Source organism: Falco punctatus (genome assembly GCF_963210335.1).
Source record: "Falco punctatus genome assembly, chromosome: 9".
In the NCBI taxonomy this organism is placed as follows: domain Eukaryota; kingdom Metazoa; phylum Chordata; class Aves; order Falconiformes; family Falconidae; genus Falco; species Falco punctatus.
In genome coordinates this window covers 35,216,016-35,237,567 of record NC_137589.1, presented here as the reverse complement: position 1 = coordinate 35,237,567, position 21,552 = coordinate 35,216,016, and the positions used below count along the sequence as shown (strand labels likewise).

At 41.0% G+C, this 21,552-nt stretch overlaps 1 protein-coding gene across 1 annotated transcript in view; it reads right to left on the bottom strand.

Moving 5' to 3' along the window:
- Nucleotides 1-3,574: 3,574 nt before the first annotated feature.
- Nucleotides 3,575-21,552, bottom strand: part of TDRD1 (tudor domain containing 1) — a 33,109-nt gene continuing 15,131 nt past the window's right edge. Inside the window, exons 10-24 of the mRNA XM_080403351.1 lie at nt 21,070-21,153; nt 20,524-20,706; nt 19,323-19,430; nt 17,720-17,890; nt 16,050-16,298; nt 13,585-13,707; nt 12,328-12,438; nt 11,970-12,140; nt 10,555-10,800; nt 9,943-10,059; nt 9,616-9,732; nt 8,281-8,448; nt 7,749-7,970; nt 7,532-7,578; nt 3,575-5,977 (exon numbers count right to left, since the gene is read on the bottom strand). Coding sequence (XP_080259477.1) covers nt 5,891-5,977; nt 7,532-7,578; nt 7,749-7,970; nt 8,281-8,448; nt 9,616-9,732; nt 9,943-10,059; nt 10,555-10,800; nt 11,970-12,140; nt 12,328-12,438; nt 13,585-13,707; nt 16,050-16,298; nt 17,720-17,890; nt 19,323-19,430; nt 20,524-20,706; nt 21,070-21,153 — 2,204 coding nt within the window. The 3' untranslated portion in view covers nt 3,575-5,890. The remainder of the gene's footprint in view (nt 5,978-7,531; nt 7,579-7,748; nt 7,971-8,280; nt 8,449-9,615; nt 9,733-9,942; nt 10,060-10,554; nt 10,801-11,969; nt 12,141-12,327; nt 12,439-13,584; nt 13,708-16,049; nt 16,299-17,719; nt 17,891-19,322; nt 19,431-20,523; nt 20,707-21,069; nt 21,154-21,552) is intronic.

Sequence of the window (21,552 nt, the reverse complement as noted above, 5' to 3'; positions counted from 1 at the left end):
GGGGCAGGGGCAGCTACTGGTGGGAGCAGGAAGATGACAGGTAAATGTTTAACTTCTTAAAACACACACATCACAAATTTCAGTCCAAAACTTCTGACAGTTTTGTTCTCCAAGTGATAAACAAGATTAAGCTTCCATAAGATGTTCCACAAAACCAGCCTGTTTATCCACATACACAGCTCTGCAGCAAGCGATAGTTTTGACAGGGTCTTTTCGCCCATGCAATAAGGGCTCCTGTACATCAAGTGACCTTGATCTTGCAGCACTGCTCACATGGGGTACCGTCAAAATCAACATACAGCAAATTAGGTCCTGCACAACCCACAAGTTACGGAATAAAAACCACTGTTGTGACCTGTGAGCTTGTGCTAAACTTACTGTGTCACTTGTTCTGACAGAAGTGCTCATGCTGCTGGCTTTGCCTGGAGCTAGAGCAGCAAGAGTGTCTCCATGAATGTCTCATCTTTTTTATCTTTTGCTGGATGCTGCATGCAAGACCACCCAAGGGAGGCAGAGCCTCAGCACTGCAAGCACTCAGCACTTGCTCACGGCAGCAGGCAGCTAGTGCAGGTGCTGGGAAGAAACCTTCTGCGGAGTGGCTGAGGAAAGGGGCACCGTGATCTGCAGGAACCTGGTGTCTCAGGACAAACCAATGGCAGCACAAGAAAATAAATAAGTAAACAATATAATTACATTGAGATTATGAAAGAACGCAGATAAATTGGTCACATACCCTGCTGACAACTACCCATTTGAGGCTATGGGCTCCAGTGCAGTTACTCTGTCCCGTTGCCAAGGCTGTGCAATCTGGGAAGGCTACAACTGGGTGCCAGGCTCGGGGCCTGACCTGCATCGCCTCACACCAGCCAGAAACATGCACAACTGAGATGGATCAACTACTGATCCATGTAAACCATGAGCAGGTGTGAATGGTTCCCAAAGAATCAGGTGGGAAAGGACCAGGTGCTCCCCACCCTTGCAGCGGGCAGCTTGCTTGTGCGTATCAGCAAGATATCTCTCTGCTTCATTCCTTAGATGTACCACCCTGCCTTTGTCCAAAAGCCTCCCAGTGGGACAGGAAGACATCAGGTTTGTCACCTCCTCTTACAAGACAATAAACCTCCGTTATTTCACTTGGTGGTATCCCTGTCCCGAGAGCCTCCCCTGCAGGTGTTCCCAGCAGTGCTAAAAGGGGTGCTGGTCACCTGCAGCTGAAGCAAACCATCAGCTAAAGAGCATCAGCTGGTCGCTAATGAAGCCAGGCCTCAAACCACAGGCACCTGCTAGCTGGCTTAGAAGGACAAACTTCAGTGTCACAAGCAGGAATAAGGACTGAAAGACTGCAGTGACAAGCCTCCCTTTTGAGGAAACAAAACTCTGTTCTGTCCTTCCCCAAACACCCAATACTGCAGAAAAGGAAGAATTCCACCCTTCCAAGCCAGTCAGTTGCAGTGATTACCTACAGCAGAGGCTGCAGGGAGAGAGGAAAAATCGTTTTTTGACATCTCTGGCATTCAGCTCAGCTGTCAGAACGTGAGGCAGTCTGCCCTCATCTCAGCGCACGTAACACCAAGGTGTTCCTGATCACCTCATACCTGGCTGCTTTTACAGAATTAACCCCAATTCACACTTATCCTCCTGCTGCATCTCTGTGAGCCCCAGAGACAAGCCTGGGAATTTTCTCCATGGCATCACTCCCGCAAACACATACAAGCCGTTACGTGCATGCATTCCCAAAGCGGCGCTCTGTGGGCCCTTGCTAAAGGGTCTTTAGAAAGTGAGAATTTTCCACGGGTTTTTTTGCAGAACTGTGGTAAGGTCAAAAGAGTCATTCCAAAGACTTATTCCTCTTCGAGCCTTCCTGGAAAACCCCAGACACCTTCAGGAGCACACACTGAAGATGATGTGGTTATCTACCCCAGCACACAGGGCACGAGGAGCGGGCCAGCACACACGCAGCCTCCCCTCTGAAGGAAGTGGGAAAATGCGGTTGCGTGTGGGACCTGTCTCCTGGTGATGCCTCATCTCCACTACACAAAATAAAATTGAAGTTAACTAGCAGAAGCCCCCATGAAGTCATTTTCACAATTTCCAGGTCACATTTAAATGTCTGTTCACATTTTCCCAGGTAACTCGGAAGCAGGGTCCTGCCACCTCCCTGTTCCCTTTCCACTCCAGGCCACTGGGGCTGGTATCTTCATCCCTCTTTAACATGTGCAGAAACCAAGACTGAGAGAGACAAAGCAACTTGCTCACAGGTGCATGAATTTGGAGCACAACCAGCAACCAGCCTGAGTTCTCCGGCCACCGCACCCCCTACAGGGAAAGCTGCCGTTGCACGTACTCAATGACGGGCACTACTCTTAATTTCTTTAACGAAGTGCGAGTGTCTGGGCATGTTACAGACACCGTTCCGGGGTGGGGGTGTCCTTCAGTCTTTGCTCGATCGTGACTTGATCAAGTGGTCTTCGTGGCTTCTGCAGAAAGGTTTTCATCGAGGACGTGAGACAAGAGACGCCTGAATGACTGCCCCAGCGCGTTCTGCACCTTCCCCCGGCCGCACCCCAAGGCCGGGGCAAAGAGGTTGATTAAAGCGTTAAAGCACGGGGCAGCGCTGGTGTGCGGGGGGGTGTCTGTTGTTTTAATAACCCGGCACGGCGCTATCTGTTCATTACAGTGAACACGTTCCTCCCCGGGCGCCGCAGCAAAGCTCACACCCTCGGGGCACGGGGCAACCGGACCAGCGGCAAAACACCCGGGGGCGGGGGGTCTCAGCGCGCCCCCGCTGCCCCATCTGCTCCTCGGCTCGGCAGTGGGGCTTTGGGGGGCCTTCTGCCACCGCCCCCCATCCCGGCCGCCGCCCCGCGCCCTGCGGAGGGGCCGGGAAAGCCTCGCTGCCGCCCGCCCCGGCGAGACCCACGGGCCGGCCCCCCCCTCCCCGCCCCGGGGCCCCCTCCCCGGCCGCCGCCGCGGAGCTCACCCGGCCCCCGCAGCCCCCGCGGCCGCCGCCCGGGAGGGCCGGGGCAGTCGGAGGGGCCCGCGCCCCGCTGCGCCGCCGGCCCCCCGCCTGCCCAGCCGGGCCCGCACCCCCGCGGCGGAGCCTGGGGATGCCCTCAGCCCAAACGGGGGGAAAGCGGCCAGCGCCTCGCGTTACCTCCCCTCCGCGGGACCCCGGCGCGCAGCCCCTGGCACCCGGTGGCTTTGCGAGCCGCCTCCGTCACGCTCGAACTGCGCTCAGCTGCGACAGCCCCCCCCGCTCCCCCCTCACCGCCCGCCCTGCGCAGCGGCACGGGCGGGGAAACCCCACCCCGAGCACCCGGGTGCCCGAGGGATCACGGGAGGCTCGCGCCGCCGGCGCCGCTCGCCCAGCACAGCGCGGCTGAGGGCGCCGGGGCCCGGGCCCGCTCACCGCCCGGCGGCACCGGCGGGGCGGCAATAGCGGCACGGGCGGGGCGGCTTCGCACCCCGCGCTGCCCTAAGGGAAGGTCGTTGCGCTCCCCGCTTTGCTTTGAGAACTTTCTTCCCCTAGCGCATGCTTTTCCACACAAAACCGATGCTCTCCCAGTGCACACACCTCCAGGAATTATTTAGAGGGCTCATTTAAAAAACTGTGGGTTGGGCTTTTTTGCTGGTTTGGGGTTTTTTGTTGTTATTTTTGTTTGTTTACAACTGGGGATATGCAACTGTAGGAGCAGAAAAGCACTCTACAAATTAGTATTTTTTTGAAGTGTTAACATCACATAGTTTGGAATTAGAAAATGTAGTTATATAAGAATAAAGTGGGATTTAAGTAAATAATAAGATTATTCTGCTAAGAAAAACTATAGTAAAGTACCAGACCCCATTCCTAGACCAGCCTTCCTTATTCTGCTTTTCACTTCTTTCCTCCAGTAGGACATGCGGTACCCCCCATACTGACCCCGTAGGCAGCCCTTACCCTCGGAAGCCGAGCAATGCAAGAACTCCACGGCAAGAATGAGGACAGAAGAGCTGTGCCTTCGGCAGCCAGCACCTGGACCCCACTCAGCTGTTCCCTGTCCCACAAAGGTCTGGCTTGGTGTGAAAGGGTACGTAATCAGGCTAGATTACACTCACCCGCCACCGAGCAGCAGCTCCCGCAATAAAAGCCAAGGAAGAAAGCAGCAGCAGAGCCATTAATTTTAAATACTGTGGCACTACTTGATGGCCCAGCTTTGGAGAGAACATTTCTTGTCTTACACGATAGTTACCACAGCATAGCTGTGAAAAACCTGCAATTCTAAAAGAAAAAAACCAAACATTAAGAGCATCACAGTTACTGTGCTCTCAGCCCCCCCCAGAGAAATCTAACAGATTGAAAACAAAGGTCACAGCTAGGGATTGATTCAGATTAGCTAGTAGTTTAGAGAGTAATGCAGTTCTCAGGAGGTTACAGGAACCTGGCTGGAGCTACCAAACAGGGCCTGGCAGAGCCCAGCTGGTGCCGAATCCCACTGGGAAGTTCTCCCTGACCCCCCCAGGGTCAGCTGTGCTGCCAGCAGAAGGAGCAGCAGACCACTGAAATGCACACACTGTGCACAACACTCTTGTAAATAAAATAAGCATCTTCCAAAAAAAGTAAAACTATATTTAGGAGCAGAGGTGTCAAGACCCACTGGCAGGAGGAGTGTGAAAGCAGACAGCAAGGCCTCAAGAGTCCAAGCCTCAAGACAGCCCTGACTTTCAAAAGCACCGTACCACCTTAACGGGACAGGCTTCCTCAGCACCTAACGCGTGCAAGTACTGGTAACTGCACAGGATTGAGCACTTTCAGTCAAGTATCTGGCACGTCTCTTCTCACACAAAACTCAACACCTATCAGTAATTTCATAATCTGTGCAGACACAACACTCCCTTCCATCTACCTCACAGTATATAGTTAGGTAGGGAATGCAACACCAAGTGCTAAATAATAAATTTTTAAAATTCTGTCAAACCCCACTAAACAGTATACTCTAGCTCCTCCAACTGTGATTCATAAATGAAAATGATCTCTCAAGGATTAAGAAAAGACTGGTGTTTTTCAGTGCTACCTAATTTTTATTAAGTTTATACTACTACCCTTTGAGAGGTGCTAGACTTCCAGGTCACTTCTGTTTTTCTCCTCCAGAAAGGATGGCAGGGAATTAAGAAATTTTATTTACCAAGAGCATGGATGTTACAGTTTAAGTGCCTGAACAAAGGGTATTATACAGAACATGATCACACAGGGAAATTTACCTCAAAATCAGATTCTATACTAGTATCTAGGTAAATACAGTCTGTAGCTAATAGTTTATCATTTCAATTACAACTGAAAAGTAACAGAGAAGCAAAAGGAACGCAAGGCTACATCAAGAACGTAACAGGTTTCCATATTTCTTGCTTGATTTGTCCCTCCATCAATGTTCCCAAAGTTTTCATATGAAGTTAAGGAGTGAACTAAGTCTCAAAGCCATACAAAGTCTCTTATTTCTCCTTGCTGTGCACTGTCTAGAAGGTTTACTGTCAGGGACAAAGATACAGTTTTTCAAGAAAATAAACAGTACCAAAGTTGAAGTAAGCTTTACGATTACAATAATTTCAAATCTAAGTTTGCAGAACACACAATGGAATGGCCACTCCATACTTATGCACATTCAACAGCAAAATGAAAGCAAATAAAAAAAAGCATAGCAGCAGACGGTGGTATAAAACAAAAACAGAACAGAAATTTTAGCTTAAAGCTTTGAAATCCTTCAAGTTATGTATTTATTTAACAGTAACAATCCAAACATACAGAACAGCAGACTTTTTACAAAGCAACTCTCTTTTAGGCTAATGAATACACTTGCTTTTCCAAAAGAACCACAGCAACCTGGTATACATTCAAATGACATGGCACGTCAGGGACTTAGTGGTCCAACAGTTTTTTCATTTCAGTGGATCTAGCTGGATTCTGGTTTAAAAGGAAGAGTAGGATCTGTTCGTGCCTTTTAAGCTGTGCAATAAACAGAAAAAAATAGAAATATACTATTATTTTATCTTTTTAATTGCTGGTTTCAGATTAGGGTAGATCCTAAAACTACAAACTCAGCTAAGTCCCATATAAGTTCAATGAATATACAGTTCCTTTCTGCTATAAAAATCTTCTGGAGGGGGAAAAAGCTAGCAGAGTTGTAGCTGACTTGTCCCTGGCCTTCTTTCCCCACCCCCCACCCCACCCCCTTGAAGCAGCAGCTCTCTCCAATCAAACTGATAAAATACCAAATTTAAGATCCTGATCTCAGTCCTAATTTCGAGTTACACACACGTCTATTTCCCAGTTTTCAGTTATGTTGGAATCTTCTGTTTTCTCTTCATCTGTCCTGAGACTTTGAGCCAAAATTATCCATGTAAGGATACCAGAAAGCGGCAAAAGACCAAACTGAAGTCAGAAAAGACACTAGCTAGATCAAACTGGAAGATCAGAGATATAAAGGAAGGGAAAGGGAGGTTCAACAGCCTACAGCGGGACAGAGAAATCAACTACGTTCAGGAACAGCACAGTTCTACTGCCCTTCTGCCACTGCACGCCTGGTAACCACGCTTACTCTGAATCGGCAAAGGTCCAAATGACCTTGAACAGAAATGCTTTTTTCCCCATCTCCAAAATATCATAGTGCCTATTTTTGCTTTTGACCTTGTTGCCTCTGGCTGGGGGAGAAGGGGAAGTTCAAACCACGCCTGAAAGGGGTTTCTGTCTTTAAAACTCAAAACTGCTCATTTCTCTGACAGCAGTCCTCACTTTGAGAAAGGCCAACACATCCTTTCCAGTATACTTCAAGTGACTTTTGGTAATCTCAAGTTCTAATTCTTCATGAACAGCTCAAGTTAAAATAAAAGATGTGGAAGCTTAAAACCAGAAAGCTTTCCAAAATTTCAGGAATGTGCCATGTCTGTAAGGGACATTTCATTTTTTTCCAAAAGGAAAAAAATAACCCATCTTGCAACTGGCAAACACTGTTTAAAATTCCAGCATTCTACTGAACTCAGATTCTCAACCCTAGCTCCATGACTGAAACCGTGTCATGTATTAATATGAATCTCTGCTAACTGAAATACACATAGGAAGAATCTTTTCACATGTGCAGCTGTTTGCTAAGTTGTAGCCACAGCAAAACACAGCCCTATTACTGAAAAAAAAAATAAAATAATCCAGGTGCCCTTCATCTAAATGACACAGTTGATGCAAAAGACAACAACGACCTTTACACAACAGACATAAGCAACACTCCTGAGCCTTCATACTCTAGAAAAACAAACAGAGCTGTATGTGTGGCCAAACAGACTAATGAATTCTCTGTGATGGATACACTATCCTCCCTCAGTTTCAGGGTGCTCTAGTTATTACCATGTATAAAACAAATAGAGAAGAAGTGTCAGGATACTCACTTTGCTTATCTTCAAAGCTTAGGTTAGTTATTATCTGCCTATTTCCACTTGCCTCCCACACAGGGTTTCTTTTACATTCTGAAAATGTGAAAAAGCAAGTATTGCTGGGACCGAATCTTACCTGCATTTTTAATTCTCTGCAGCAGCATTTGCTCTCACCTCCATCACCTACAAAAGACAAAGCAAGTGAATAAGCAAAACACACGTGGCCACTGTTTCTCAAATTTAAGAGATCATGTGTGGAATTCTCTAAGCTTTTTAGAAGGAAAAGCCACTTAGGCATCCCACGCACCCACAGTTCTTCAAGTAATTTAAAGGAGTTAAGTGAAAGTATGTACCTTGATGTTCAGTACCTATGTTTTCAGCACTACAGGCTTTGACTAAACCTTCTGTTATGAGTTTGTCAGCTACATTCAAACTACCATTTTCACAAAGTGTCTCCACTGTTACCAAATTAACACTTCCATTAATTCCTTTCACTGTAATTGTGACGTATTTATTCAGTAACAGTTCTTTCAACTTCTCAAGTAATAATGGAGACCACCCAGCTTTCTCTATTCCTGTAAAAAAAAAAGAAAAAACACATACCATCAAGTTTGTTCTATAAATTCCTTTATGATACAACTTGAATCTTACATGTAATGCTATCACTGTTTTTAAAAATGCGATGCTAAATTTTCCTAACAAAATAGCTTAGATTCTTCAGATAATTAACTAAACCCACTTTCTAAAACACCTTTCGCAGCAGCATACTATTGTAGCAGATCACGTTGATCACTATTAAGGAATGAACACTGTCATCAGAATAAGTACAGATTTATAACATACAGGAAAACCAGTCAGGGGTTATTGGGGGGTGTGTGTGTTTACCTGCAAGCGAACACACTATTATCTGAAAAGGCAGCTTTAAGTAGGAATTGGTGATTGGCAACACCTTTGAAAGCGGTAAAGTCTCTGTGTTCCCATAGTCTGCATACAATACTTTCACTACAGACCGAGAAGCTTGTAGAACAAGAGCTCTGTACCAATGGCCATCACCTGAAGAGATAAAAAGAAACACATGTGAAGTACCATCTTATAAACACAGCTTATCATGAGAACAAGCATCTGTATAGTTCTCCCATAATTTTAAATACTCTGGTATATGCAAAAGGCCAACTGACAAGAAGCAAGCCCACAGAACAACGGAATAATTTCCAATTGCTGTATTCAAGAAGATGAAAGTGTTCCTTTCAGAATTTTACTCAAATTACACAGGTAAAATTTTTACTCCAATACTGTTTGAAGGATGTCTGCACTCTATTTCTACCTTCTTACTTTTGTTTTCCAATGCATATTCCTCCTCAAAACATAACCAAAATTAGTAAGAAAAAAAATACAATCCTTCTTCTTCCTCAATTATCCTGAAAATCCATTAATATAGTAATAATAATAAAAAAAAAAATCAATGGAAGTTAAAAACAACTATCAAACACTTAAGATATAATCTTGTGGTCCATAGTATTTCTTTTGAAATTCATCTATCCTGTTTTCCATAGGCTGTTATCAAATCTAGCACCCAAGTTCACTTTCAGCACTTTGTCAGATCTCCTGTAACCACCCACATGTAGTCTACACTTAATAATTTTTTTAGAAGTAGAGTTGTCTTACAAATATTGAGCTAGTGTACCAGCAGAGCATCCCCTCTTCTGAAAGACTAAGATAATAAATTAAGTCCTCTCACTGTTAAGAATACTTTTGACTTGAACTAACAGTTCACTAAGCCAGGACAGGTTGTTAGGCTCACAAGGCTGAATGATCAGTTGCCATAACCAGTGTCACCACCTCATGCTTGCACAAAGCAACAACAAAAAACATCCAGGCATCCACAAACCAGAAGTGGGTCTGTATAGATGCAAGCGCACTATTGCTCTGCCATGAATTTCAGTCCCCTGTGACTCAAACACAAACTTCAGTTTAAACAGTAACTAGCTTGCTTTTCTCTTAAAGCTCCATACGTTTTGCAGGGCACAACCTATTCCTTGTTTTTTCTCTCAGACTGTCACATTGTTTCTTTGCTCTAAAGATGCAGCCAGGCTTTCCTGTGCAACAGAATTAAGAGCTCTTTAAGCACTTTGAAGTTGGCACTCTTCCTTTTCCTAAAGCAAAAACAAAGCTAGTGTTTTACATGGGTCAAGGAAATAGAAGAACAAATGATTGCCTCACCTGAAAACCTGGCACAACAGGCTTCACCTCGTTTTGGTTTGAAAGGCTGGTTCTTAAAAGATTTACAATATCCCTCCAGATCAATCAACAACTCCTTATGTAGTTTCTCTTGACCTACTAAAAAAAAAAAAATCCCACATTTGATAACCGCATTTAGGCATAATGAAGAACACACTTTTAAGCTCCCCTGCTCCCACCTTTGCATTTTTTATATTTTCCTGCTGTCTGAGATACGTTTCCACTCGGTTCACTTCACTACAGGCATTCATTTTATTAACTAGCTTGCAACAGTGACTTCTTACTGGTAATAGGAACAGTGTTTCTTACCTTTAGTTTGAACTGGTACAGCATAGAACAAGTGAGGGCTCACCACCTCTGTTACACAGACAGGTACAGTTTCATCTATAGCTAATTCAATCGACTTCCAGCGCCTGAGTGAGGTTTCTAATAGAAACAGTAAGAAAATGCCATTTACCACTTTCCTCCAAGCACATATGTATTACAAACAGCCATTACAGAATATCTTTTTGAATTTTAGAGACAACTGCATGTCTTCACTTTGAGAAATCTAAACGGAGATAATTCTTGCTTAATTTGCTGTTCAAAAGCTATTAGCATATGAAAGCAGCTCAAAGTAAAAAACACATCAGAAAAATAAGATACAGGAAAGTAAATACGGGGAAGAGTTTCAGTTGTAGAAAATTTGTAATTGTCTACTTTCAAATATTCAAATAGCATTCATTTATGACAAACCCACTGATTTTTACCTTTCTGTCTATAATGCCACCTGCTGGACAGCTTGTGTTTAACTGCACAAACTGACAATAATAAACATGCATAGTTACATTAACCATAGTTAACGTACAACAACAAGATCATGGTTAAAAGGTTGGAATACTGAAAATTCTTGATCATCTAAAAGTTAACACATGTAATTACCTCTTTTGTCAGCAGACTTGTCTGGAAAGTTATTTTTATCTTTTAAAACGTCATTTACAGCAAATTTTTCAAAAGTTAACATCTCATTGATCACTTTTGGATGACCTGAGGAATTGTCAATAAGCTCCACACCTGCCCCATCTCTGGAAAGGGAAGTTACTCTGGCTTGAAGCTTTCTCCCTGCAGTATACATATGAAATCTTGCTGTAGCTTCTGGAATCCAGTTGCCATCAGCAGGCTTTATACCTAGGAAGTAGGAGACCTGTTCAAAATACCTCCATTAAGTGACTTTCTTCAACACTGTTTTCCTTAAAAAATTCCTTGCTTTTTTCTTGGTTTTTTTTTTGGTGGTGGGGTTTTTTTGTTGTTGTTTTTGTTTTGTTTGTGGTTTGTTTTGTGTTCGGTTTTTTTGTTTGTTTGTTTTTAAGCACAACTCTAAATACCAAGGCTACTTTTACTATCTTAGGGACAGACATCATATTTCATCCTTTTAACTAGTCTGCCTCTTCCTCCCTTCTTCTAAAAGATGACATTTTCTCTGGAGTCCCAAGTTTTGTTTTCTACTCTTTATGATATACTACCAAGTAAATCCTTGTGCCTTAGCATGAACACCACTGCTAAGACTGTTTATGAATCCCTTTAATAGCCCTTTTATCAAAGGCATAGAAACTCTGTGTTTTAAGAGAAAAAAAACCAAAACAGCAGAAGACACTTGGACAAAATGTGGTTTTGACCTTTTTCCTGCTTCCACATTTTTTATTTTTAAACCAAGTAGACTACATAAGAAAGAAAGAATAATTCTGTAGAATTTTGAGTGATTTGGTGTGGAAAAATATAGAGGCAGAGAATTGGTAGAAGACAGAAACAGCAGTACAGTGCCAAACTCTGCAGGAATCAAATGAAACATCCCTACAGAAAACTGAAAGGCCAGCTTGCTTCACAAACACAGATGAGCACCTTTGCCTGCAAAAAATCTGGGAAATAAATAAGTTGCACAAAAGCACATTTACTCCTAGCAAGGCAGCAAACAAAAGCTAGTAAGCACTACAGAAGAAGCAGTACTAAACAACAAGCTCCTTTGACTGGTAAACCAGTAAGTAACCTTTATGCATATCACACTACAGCACTGTCAGGAGCTCAGGGAAGAACCACCATCTTTCTGTAAAATGCCAGTCTGCTGTGTAGTAATGCTAGAACATCAGCTCCCACAACTTCCAGAAGCTGGAAGCAACAGAGATACTATAAAACAAATGCCTCCTCTTGTCTGTAGTGTGTCCCCCCAAAAAAACCCCAAACCAAACCCTGCCAGAAACAGTTCTGTGAAGCATAACCCTGTCATCACCTCCTTCTCCCAAAGCAGCAAGTCTCTAAATGCAACAGCTCTTATAAGAGAAAGAATGCCTAAGATCATCCACCTGAGAGCCAGCATTTAATCCCTTGAAATGGAAGTTGTAGGAATGAGGATGAGATCTGCCGTATTTTATCCAGTGGTACTTCCTCAGTATTTCCATAGTCCACAAAGCATACTTTAGCAGTTCCACATGAAGTAACATTTTGCACCAAAGCACGGTACCAGTTACCATCATCTAATTTTAAAACAGTTAAAAAAAAAATACTTCACACATTTAGCAATTTTACCAGCATTTATTTTTTAGTAAATATATCCAATTCTTTGCTATCCTCTGCCAATGCAAACTATCAGCTATCTAATTTTATTCTTTTTTGCTTTATGTTCACCCTGCAAAAACAAAAATATTTTAAGCTGTTACTTACCAGAGAAAAAAGCACAGCAAGGTTCTCTATTCTCCAGCTTAAAAACATTTGGTGGAGTTTTCTGACAGTATTCAGACAACGATTTGTTAAGTAAGCGTAGAGCAAGTAAAACTGAAAATCAGAAAGAAAAAAACCAAATATGAGATCAACAAAATAAGCTGACTTGAACTTTATCAATATTGTTTGCTGTATAGCCTGCTTACAACAGATTTGATGGGAGATTTCTGTGAATTTTAGAATTTCATAAAAAAAACCAATAACTGAGTTGCCTACTTAACTTACTAGACTTACTAGCAGGAAGAAATGAGATAGCTGATATATACTGACAAATTAGTTCAACATGGTTAACAAAACAACCAGGGATTCTTCCTGCTGATCCAACAAGCACCCTTCACTCCAAAATCTTAAGTATATTTAACAGCCAGATAACACCATAGGAATTAACTAGTTCAATCAGCACGTGAGAGATTACAGGATCTCACCCTGCTTGCTTATTTATTCTTGATATCAAGTCCTTTAGCCTTCTCTAACACATCACTTTTAGGGAGGAATTCAGTCACGTTTCAAAGGCAATAAGCCACAAAGAATCTATACTACCCCTAGGTAAATCAAGGAATATATTTCCCTCACTTCTTAAGATCTGCCCTGTATATTTTTGTTTGAATGCATTTAGCTTCCATGTCCAGCCACCTTGTTTCATCACGCTTTCTCTAGTAAGTTAAAAAAGGCAGCGGCTATTAGAAGTCTTTATACATGCAAAAAGAGGAATAAGATTATTTTTTTTTAAGGTTACCCAAGAGGAAGTCAAGTCTCAAAAGCTATTTTTTCTCATTTTCATGTCATTTTACCTCTTTTGAATCTTTGTAAGTTTTTATAAAGTAGAACAGGACAGAGTACTAGACAAGAACTCCAGTAAACATCATATGGGCACTGGGAACATCTCTTACTTGCTATCTTCTGTTTGGGTATCCTTTGCTAGGTTATGGTAGGTCTTTTCACTTTTCTCTACGTTCTTAGATTAAGTTTTATTCAACTGCTTAGCTTCAACATTTTCAGATTTCCATCTCAGAGGCACTACATACCGTGATCTAATTTCATCATCATTCCACTTGTATTCTTAGATTAAAAAAAAAAAACTTCAGAGGTAAGCTCTGGTGATATAAGCTCACTTGAAGCAGTAATGGATTAGAACTGTAACAAGTGACAAATCAGGAAGCAAAGAAACTAGGAGAAAGAAAAAAAGCTGAATAAACTTACCACTCTTATTTGAAATCTGACAGTAGAATTCTCTAGGACTGTAAAGTGTACACACTACAACATCTACTGTTTGTTCAAGAGTTAGTTTACTCCACTTGTAAATTCTTTCTTCTGTTGCATCCTCTACAGAGGACAAAAAGAAGTAGAGAAAGGAAGATAATTTTTTTTTTTTTTCTGTAAAAATTACTTTATACATCCTGAACACTCATTCACGTCCTCAAATTCCTTGTTATAAATAATCCAACAGACTAATTACCAGTGAAAACCTCTTTGCAGAATAAAATCAAGAAAGAGGAATGTGCCAGTTGCTTAATGTATTTGGTCACTACTTGGAAGGGCAAGCCATAGATGAATGGGGGAAGAGTAATCACAGAGGTACACACTAGGTAGCAATCACCTAAGCAAGAGGGACACTGGTAAACCTTTGTTCCTGGGAAATGGAGCGGGGGGCACAGAAGAGGGAAACAGCTGTCACCAAGAGTACTGGAAATAGTCCAAGGAGAAGAAAGAACAAAAAGATTAATAGAAAGACTAGTTGTAGGAATTTGCACTATATATTACACTGAAGTACCTGAAAGAAGCTTACTATTTAACTCAAGTTGCAGATCAGGTGAAAACTAAATTATGGCACACTGAAGAAGCCATTGTTTCCCCCATTAGCTTATTATTACATTTTCTTGTATCTTTCATAGCTGTTAAGTTTGTTACAGCTTCTGGTAGGCAGCACCATGCAGAAATACTGTCAGCCTTTTTAAGACCTTAGTCAAAGTGGCTGGCCTCCAAATTTGGTAGACTTTTCCAGTTCTAGGTGTTTAGGATTTTTTCTGAAAATTAAGCTCAATAAAGTTGTTTTGAGCTTCAAGGATGGGCACGCTGAGATGCTCTTTCATCTGCTCAGTATGTGTCTGATAGTAGATTACTTTAGGAAATCATACTGCCAACAAAGAAAAAACCCAAGCACTCAACAACAAAACCCAAAAATCCAAACACAAGCAAACCACAAAAACCCACCCACCGACCCCCTGCTCAGAAAGGGTCAAACCAGGCTCTCAAATCTTCTTTATTTTCAGTGGAATACAAGACTGTCCTTCACACTGTAAGCAACTGCCAGATCCTTACTGGAAGGAACAAAGCACAGTTGGCATATTTTGAGAAATATGCTCAGAAAAGTAGAAGCTGGTTGAATTTTCCACTCCAGAAAGAAGAAACATTGATGAGATAAAGAAGAATTAACAAATGGTTCAAAGTCTAGAGAAAGCTTTAGGATGCTTAACAACTGTGAAATAGAACTGGTTATCCTTTCATGTAATGGTGATATTTCTTCTAACTGGTCCTCTAAACCGAGAAATACATTGTTTCTTAATTTCTGGCAATAAAAATCTACTTTTATACCATGCTGGATCCAGCAACCACAGATTTAATTCCCAAGTTTAAATAAAGCGAACAAGTTAATGAAAAGTTATTTTGCAAGTTGACAGTGAAATATATCTGTTCAAATTCCAGTATAAAAACCACAAGTATTAAAACACTAAAGACAACAGCTGATACTATGTTTAGAACTGCATTCAAGAGCTCCCACTCAGTGCAAAAAGTTAAACAAAGCTGAAAAGTAAACAGGAGACTTGAGTAGTACAAAACAGGTCTGGGATGGTGACCGTAGATCAAAATGTGTTTGGAAATAGCCACAAAAGTTACTGTTAACTTGAATTTTATACAAGATGCCTTATCCTTCTGAACAAAGATAGGGAATAACCATGTTCTGCCCACGAAACATCTAGTGAGTAAGATTAAGGAATTTGGACATAGTCTTGACAAAAAAGGCTTCCCTCAGTCTTCAGTACAGATGGATCAGGAGAGAATATATAGTTTTACCAGACACAGGATGGAAAAGAAGGGCTGAAAACATGCTTCATGTGAGAGAAGCTAGGAATCTTCCCACAATACAAAGAAATCTGACAAAATTTGCAAATCTCTGTAACTGAAGCTTTGGCCACCAAATGCAGAAAAGGCAATTTAGACATAGCCTGGAAGCTGTATAGGCTACTGCAGTCAAACCAACTTTCAAAGACTAAAAATGTGGGTTTACATGTAAAATATAGGACAATGAAGATGAAACACTATTTGAGCTAAAGGACAAAGGCATAAGAACAAGCAGGTACTAATTAATCATATACTACTTTCACTGGAAATTCTAAGACTTAACCAGAGCAAGTGAAATACTAGTACGGTCTTCCAAAAGTAAGCAATCACAACTTTGTAATGTATGTACACATACATACATACACACAAGCAAACACACAATTTCTTTATGGCAAAGCTGCCACAGCTAAACTGCAGAGCTGTGAAATCTGGGTTTCATGAGCCAAACTGGAAAGTTTTTTGATTAAGAACTTCTGTCCTTTGTATGTACCTGCCCTGGTAGGAGGTTAAATAATGCCAATTCAAGAGGACACGCTCGTACTCACCATTTGCTTGCTTAACATCACTCATTCGGACTGTTGGTAAGGCCATCCCCGATTTCTCAGCTGCACAGCCTCTCTCTATAAGATAGCTCGATAGATTTATTACTGGAGTAACAGATGCATCTACAAGCTTCACCACAGATCCATAACTCTCTTTATCCACTACTTCTACTGTAAACACTTTGTCTTTCACCAGTTGTTTCATAAAAGAAATAGCTTCTGAGGTCCAGGCTTCTAATGGTGGCTTTACACCTAAAAACACATAGAATGGAAGGGTTCCGGGGACAGTCCAAGTTTCAACAATATGTGGAAAGTTTTTAACAGTGTTACTGTACCAACAGTTAAGCAGAAGATATACCAAGTGACTCACCCTCACTCCTCATGCTTGTAACAAGATTCAAACCCAAGTATTTAGATTCTGAGCCTTTCAGTACTTGGATTTAATAAAAATCTGCAGAGATGATGTACAACTAGTTTATTACACAAAAAGAAGTATAAATTCAGACCTAATACTTACTTAGTATGAATGTCTACAAAGTGTCAGTCTTTGGGTGTTACGAATACAACCTCTAGTTTTGAATATTACGATCTCACAACCAATGGATCTGCTACTATAAGCTTCTTCCTCCTTAAACATTTACTCTTCATGCTATTCAATTAATTTCTAAAAGGCAAGTTATAACCAGAACTTTATAGTAACATAACGGCAGAAGTTGTCTTCCAGAAAGATGATTTATGCAACAGTAATCCTTGATTCTAACCAGGAAACATCTTATCTGATCACCTTTTTGTGCCCATGTTGTGTTTAGGGTATTTTCTTAGTCTTAGAGCACCCATTATCAGTTACAGGCATCATGATTTGCCCCAGAAAAGAGATTTCTTTAGGTCACATTCTGTATTCGTTGGTTCAATCTCTACATACAAGGGAAGCATCATTTCATGTTTTCCTCCAAAGCAAGCAGCTAGAATGCTGCTCTGAACTTTATAAAAAAATTGGAAAAGCAAATTAAATATCAAGTATTGTAAAGGAAGGAGAGACATCAAGTATTCTAAAGGCTGGGAAATGAAGCAAAGGAGTACACTATCTTCCATAGTGATGGGAACAGAGAAACCATCTCTGACAGCAGGTTAAACAAGTATGTCAACAAAAAACCCGATCAGATTATGATCCTTGCTTGAGACGGAAAGATGAGCTAGGAAGCGTCAACATCCTTGTCAACTTGACATATTTCACAAGCCTATGGTGAGGAGTCTACCAATAGTTTCACTAGATATGTCCCAGAGGAGAGTGACACATACAGTTCTGAATTTCAAGATACAGAATGAAATTTTACCTTCCCTTGCAGTGTTAGAAGCACAACAGATTTAGTAATTTCACAAATCCACCTCATAACTTAATTCTGCTTAGAACAAAAGCACATACAAAACCTAACAGGTGTGTTTATATAAACACAGTTTACCAGACATAAAACTGCAGGTCACCAGGTAAATTACAAAAGACTTACCACATTTTGTAGATAGGCCACAACAATTAAGAATTCTGGAAATAACACCTGCTGTTATCTCCATCCTTCCTCTTATTTCAATAGAAGATATTATAGGTGTGATCATTATGGAACCCCACTTATTCTTGCCTCTATCTAGTTTGAAACAGCTTATAATTTATTACATACCTGCCAAGGTACATCTTATGGCTTGAGCTGGCAAGTGCATTAATCTTGGAATCAGAGGACGAAGTCTTGTCAGTGGAAGAACTTCAAGATTACCATAATCTATATAGCCCACCAAAACTGTATTTTCAGAAACACATGCTATAACAGCAGCACGATACCAAAGATTATCTTCTAGAAAGGAAGATACAGATGTTAATTGTACTTTCTTTTAACTTCTGAGAACAGAATGATTTTTGGGGCAGACCAATATAAAAATACATCAATCAGCATAAAACAGCAGCATTACAGTTTACACAAACCTTCACAAAACCCTTATGGATGCAACATCTACCACCACCACCCCTCATACGAACTGAATGTTGCAAACTCCTTCTTTCCATAGAGATCCCCCTCTCACAAATACACACTGCAACAAAGAATTGACTGCATTATGTCGGTGTAGTGTTCAAGTTCAATAAATTTAAACCAACAGCAAATAGTTATCTCAGCCTACCATAATGACATGCAAGTCAAAGGCCACATAACAGGTACAATAATTTAAGTATTTTAACTTAATTAAGTTTGCATTTCTATTTCTCAAATATTTTAATTTTATCAAGACATGTGAGGTACTGAACTGATATAATTCCCTAGCTAGGCACCTGAAATCAGTGCCCATACAAGCGCCAAGACAGCTTACTGGTAGTACCCATTTTTCAGAACTTGCAAAAGAACATCTATTTCAGCTTATCTGTTCAGTTTCACAGCTGATTTACTCAGCCCAGCAAAACCACAGAAAATGGAAAGAAATAAATGACCAGGAATTTTCAATCACAAAGAAGTTAAGAGCAGCAACATTTCTGACCAGAAAAAAAGGCCTTAGAGCAGCAATGTGTGACCTTTTTTTTGTTGTTGTTAAGTGCTAGATAAACAGAACTATCTGTGAGAAAAAGAGATTAACCTTCATCCTTCTCCACTCAAACAAACAGGACTTCATATTCTAATAAATAAAAGGTGTTTCTTTCCTATAGACTTACCAGTTTCTAGCACAAAACACTGCTTTACCCAGAATGCTAGCCTATGTAGAGGCAAGACTCAGTTTTGTCATAAGACTTGTAAAATTTGACAGCAGTGATTACTGTCAGATGGAAACTAAGTTATGAACGTACAATTCAAGATTACCAGCTCCTGGCTAAATAACATTTTGAGAAGTCATCTATCAGAACAGTATTGTTACACAAAATGCCATTTCTTCTGTCCCTTTTTTAGGGTCTAAAATTTCAAGTCTATCTATTTCCAGTCACAGGACATAGTACTCACCCAAAATTTCTTCACGCTTTCTTAAAAAGCTCCTTCATACAGAAGTTAATCCAGTCTTAAGAGTCTGCTCAATAAAGGGACCATTTTATTGTTTAAAAATTTTTAGACTAGTATTTTATAGATTTCATCATTTGCTATTAATAATTTTTTGAATCAATACCAAATGCTACCCACAGCTAAAGCCAGACAGAAATAAAATAAGCTCTATATGAAAAATTTCTAGACGTAATTATAAAATGTGTTCATTTGTTGTAATAAATAAGAGTGACATAAATTAAGAGCCATATTTTCACTCCATTTTTACCTGTGAACTGGGCACAGCACACATCTCCAGCAGCAGGTTGAAAAGCTGAACTACTGGGAGATTTGTCACAATATTCATTAAGAGACACTTCAAGCTCAGCAAGTTGACCTGGTATTAAAATATAAAGGTTTTGGAACATACACTGCCTTGTTAATTATTACATAAATACATAAATCTTAAGTTCAAAGCTTGGAAGAACATCTTGTAGTGTAACGGAGATTAGTTCACATCATGTTTAACATAATATCAAAATAGTGATGAGACTAGGACTTTTCAGTCAGGAACATCGAAAAGAGTCCTCACTCAAGCCTGAGGAATCACAGTGCTAAAGAAAGCGCAGAAGGAAAACCAGTCACAGACTTTCTCAACACAGGAACAAAACTCAGGCCAGTAGGAATTGAAAGCAAGCCAGTGAAGCATCTAGAAAGAAACGAAGGAAGACAGCTCCTCAAACAAAAGGCAGATGATGAGGTCACTTCTTGCCAAAGGGCACACTATGCTGGGAGTCTACCCAGAATTCAAAGGCTGCACAAGTACACTGAAGAGAAATACACCAGATCACATTCAGCTAGAAAAGCCCTTTTAGCTGAAAAAAAATGCAAAACGCTGGCTTGGGCAGCACTAGGAAGACACAGCCCACAAACTTACTCTGCTCTTATTCTCCCCCAGGTGTCTGTTTATAGGCACTGTGGGAGATGCACCAAAAAGCCCCTGCAGCCTAGCACTCTAGTCCACTATAGTGTTACTTGCAGTCTTAAGTTTTACTTAACGGAAGACACCAAAGCAGGGTTTGGGCACTGTTACCTGGCCTTCTCATACTCGACATTCCTCCCCACCACGTCCCAAGGAAGCCCACTGCCCTCTGGTGGTAAAGCAACAAGGTATTATAGGAACAAACAAAGCGATTAGAAACTCACATTCCTGGAACAGGTGAGAGAACATATTAACATTAAATATTTGTTATCAAATTGTCTTTGGATTGCTAAAATCCGTACCACACCATCTTTCTAATATGCACTACTCAGACTGCTCACAAATTCACTTTACAGGTTAGAAAGTGGTATCAACAGCTAACACTGCCATGGCCTAAAGCTACAGGGAATCACCGTAAGACCAGCAACCCCTTCCTCCAGCTACTCTCTACTGAAGAGAAAAATACCATACTAGATATCTAACATCCAGTTTTCCATGCGTCACTTACAGGCACTGCGTGTCTGCTGGCAGTAAAAGTTTTCTGGATTTTGAATGCAGGAAACCACACCAGGAAATACATCTCCGATACATACGGAAACACACTCTGCAACTGAATTAGAACAGTGAAGAAAATCTTCATGTTCACCTGTTTTTTCTTTACTTCCCTTAGTATGGTTTTCTGATGCAGTATCTGGGGAAAAACAAAACAAAATGTTGCTGATCAAAAGCTAAATGACTCTGACAATTTAAACACGCTAAAGCAGTTTATTCTTTTTGCTGACCCTTTGGACTTTGAAGGCTCCTGTCATATTATCCATAAAATGAATGCCCACATAATCACTAAACAAACACTTCGTACTATTAAAAAGCATATGTACTAGTGTCACTAGTGAACTGAAGGAAACTCCACTAACCAATGTTTTTAAGTAGGAGGTGCCACTAGTGAACAGCTAGAATATTTACTATGTTCAGAATATCATGCAGCACAGGAGGACCTAAAATTCCCCAAAGTTTTTCCCATCTCTTATTAAGAAATCTGGATTTGCTCGCTTACCTCTTGGAGAGTCTCCTCCTGTGGCATTACTTCCTGGAGTTACATCAGACCTTATTTTTAAAGGTATTTTATCTAGGCAGTCTCCTAACATACACATGGAAGGAACAAAGTTACTTATCACATAAGATAGTCACCATTTAGTTTCATTTCAGAACTATCTTCTGCGCCTGACCTATATCAATATCCCTCTCAGAAGGTGAGCATGTTCTACTTACTGACCAAGCGCTTAATATGCTTAGAATGTAGAATAAAAGTAGTTTCAGAGTAACTCAGCTACTTGAGTTTTCTGAAGACATTCACAGCTCCAAGACTGACTAAAGAAAATGAGCAAAGCAGTAACAATCAACATTTACTCAGAGTCACTACAGACCACTAGCTGAAAAACTGATTACAGCTTTTCAGACCAAGGATTCGTAACTTACCTCCAGACTGACAACACGGAGCATGCAACCAGTTACCAACATTTACAGAGAAATCTTAGGT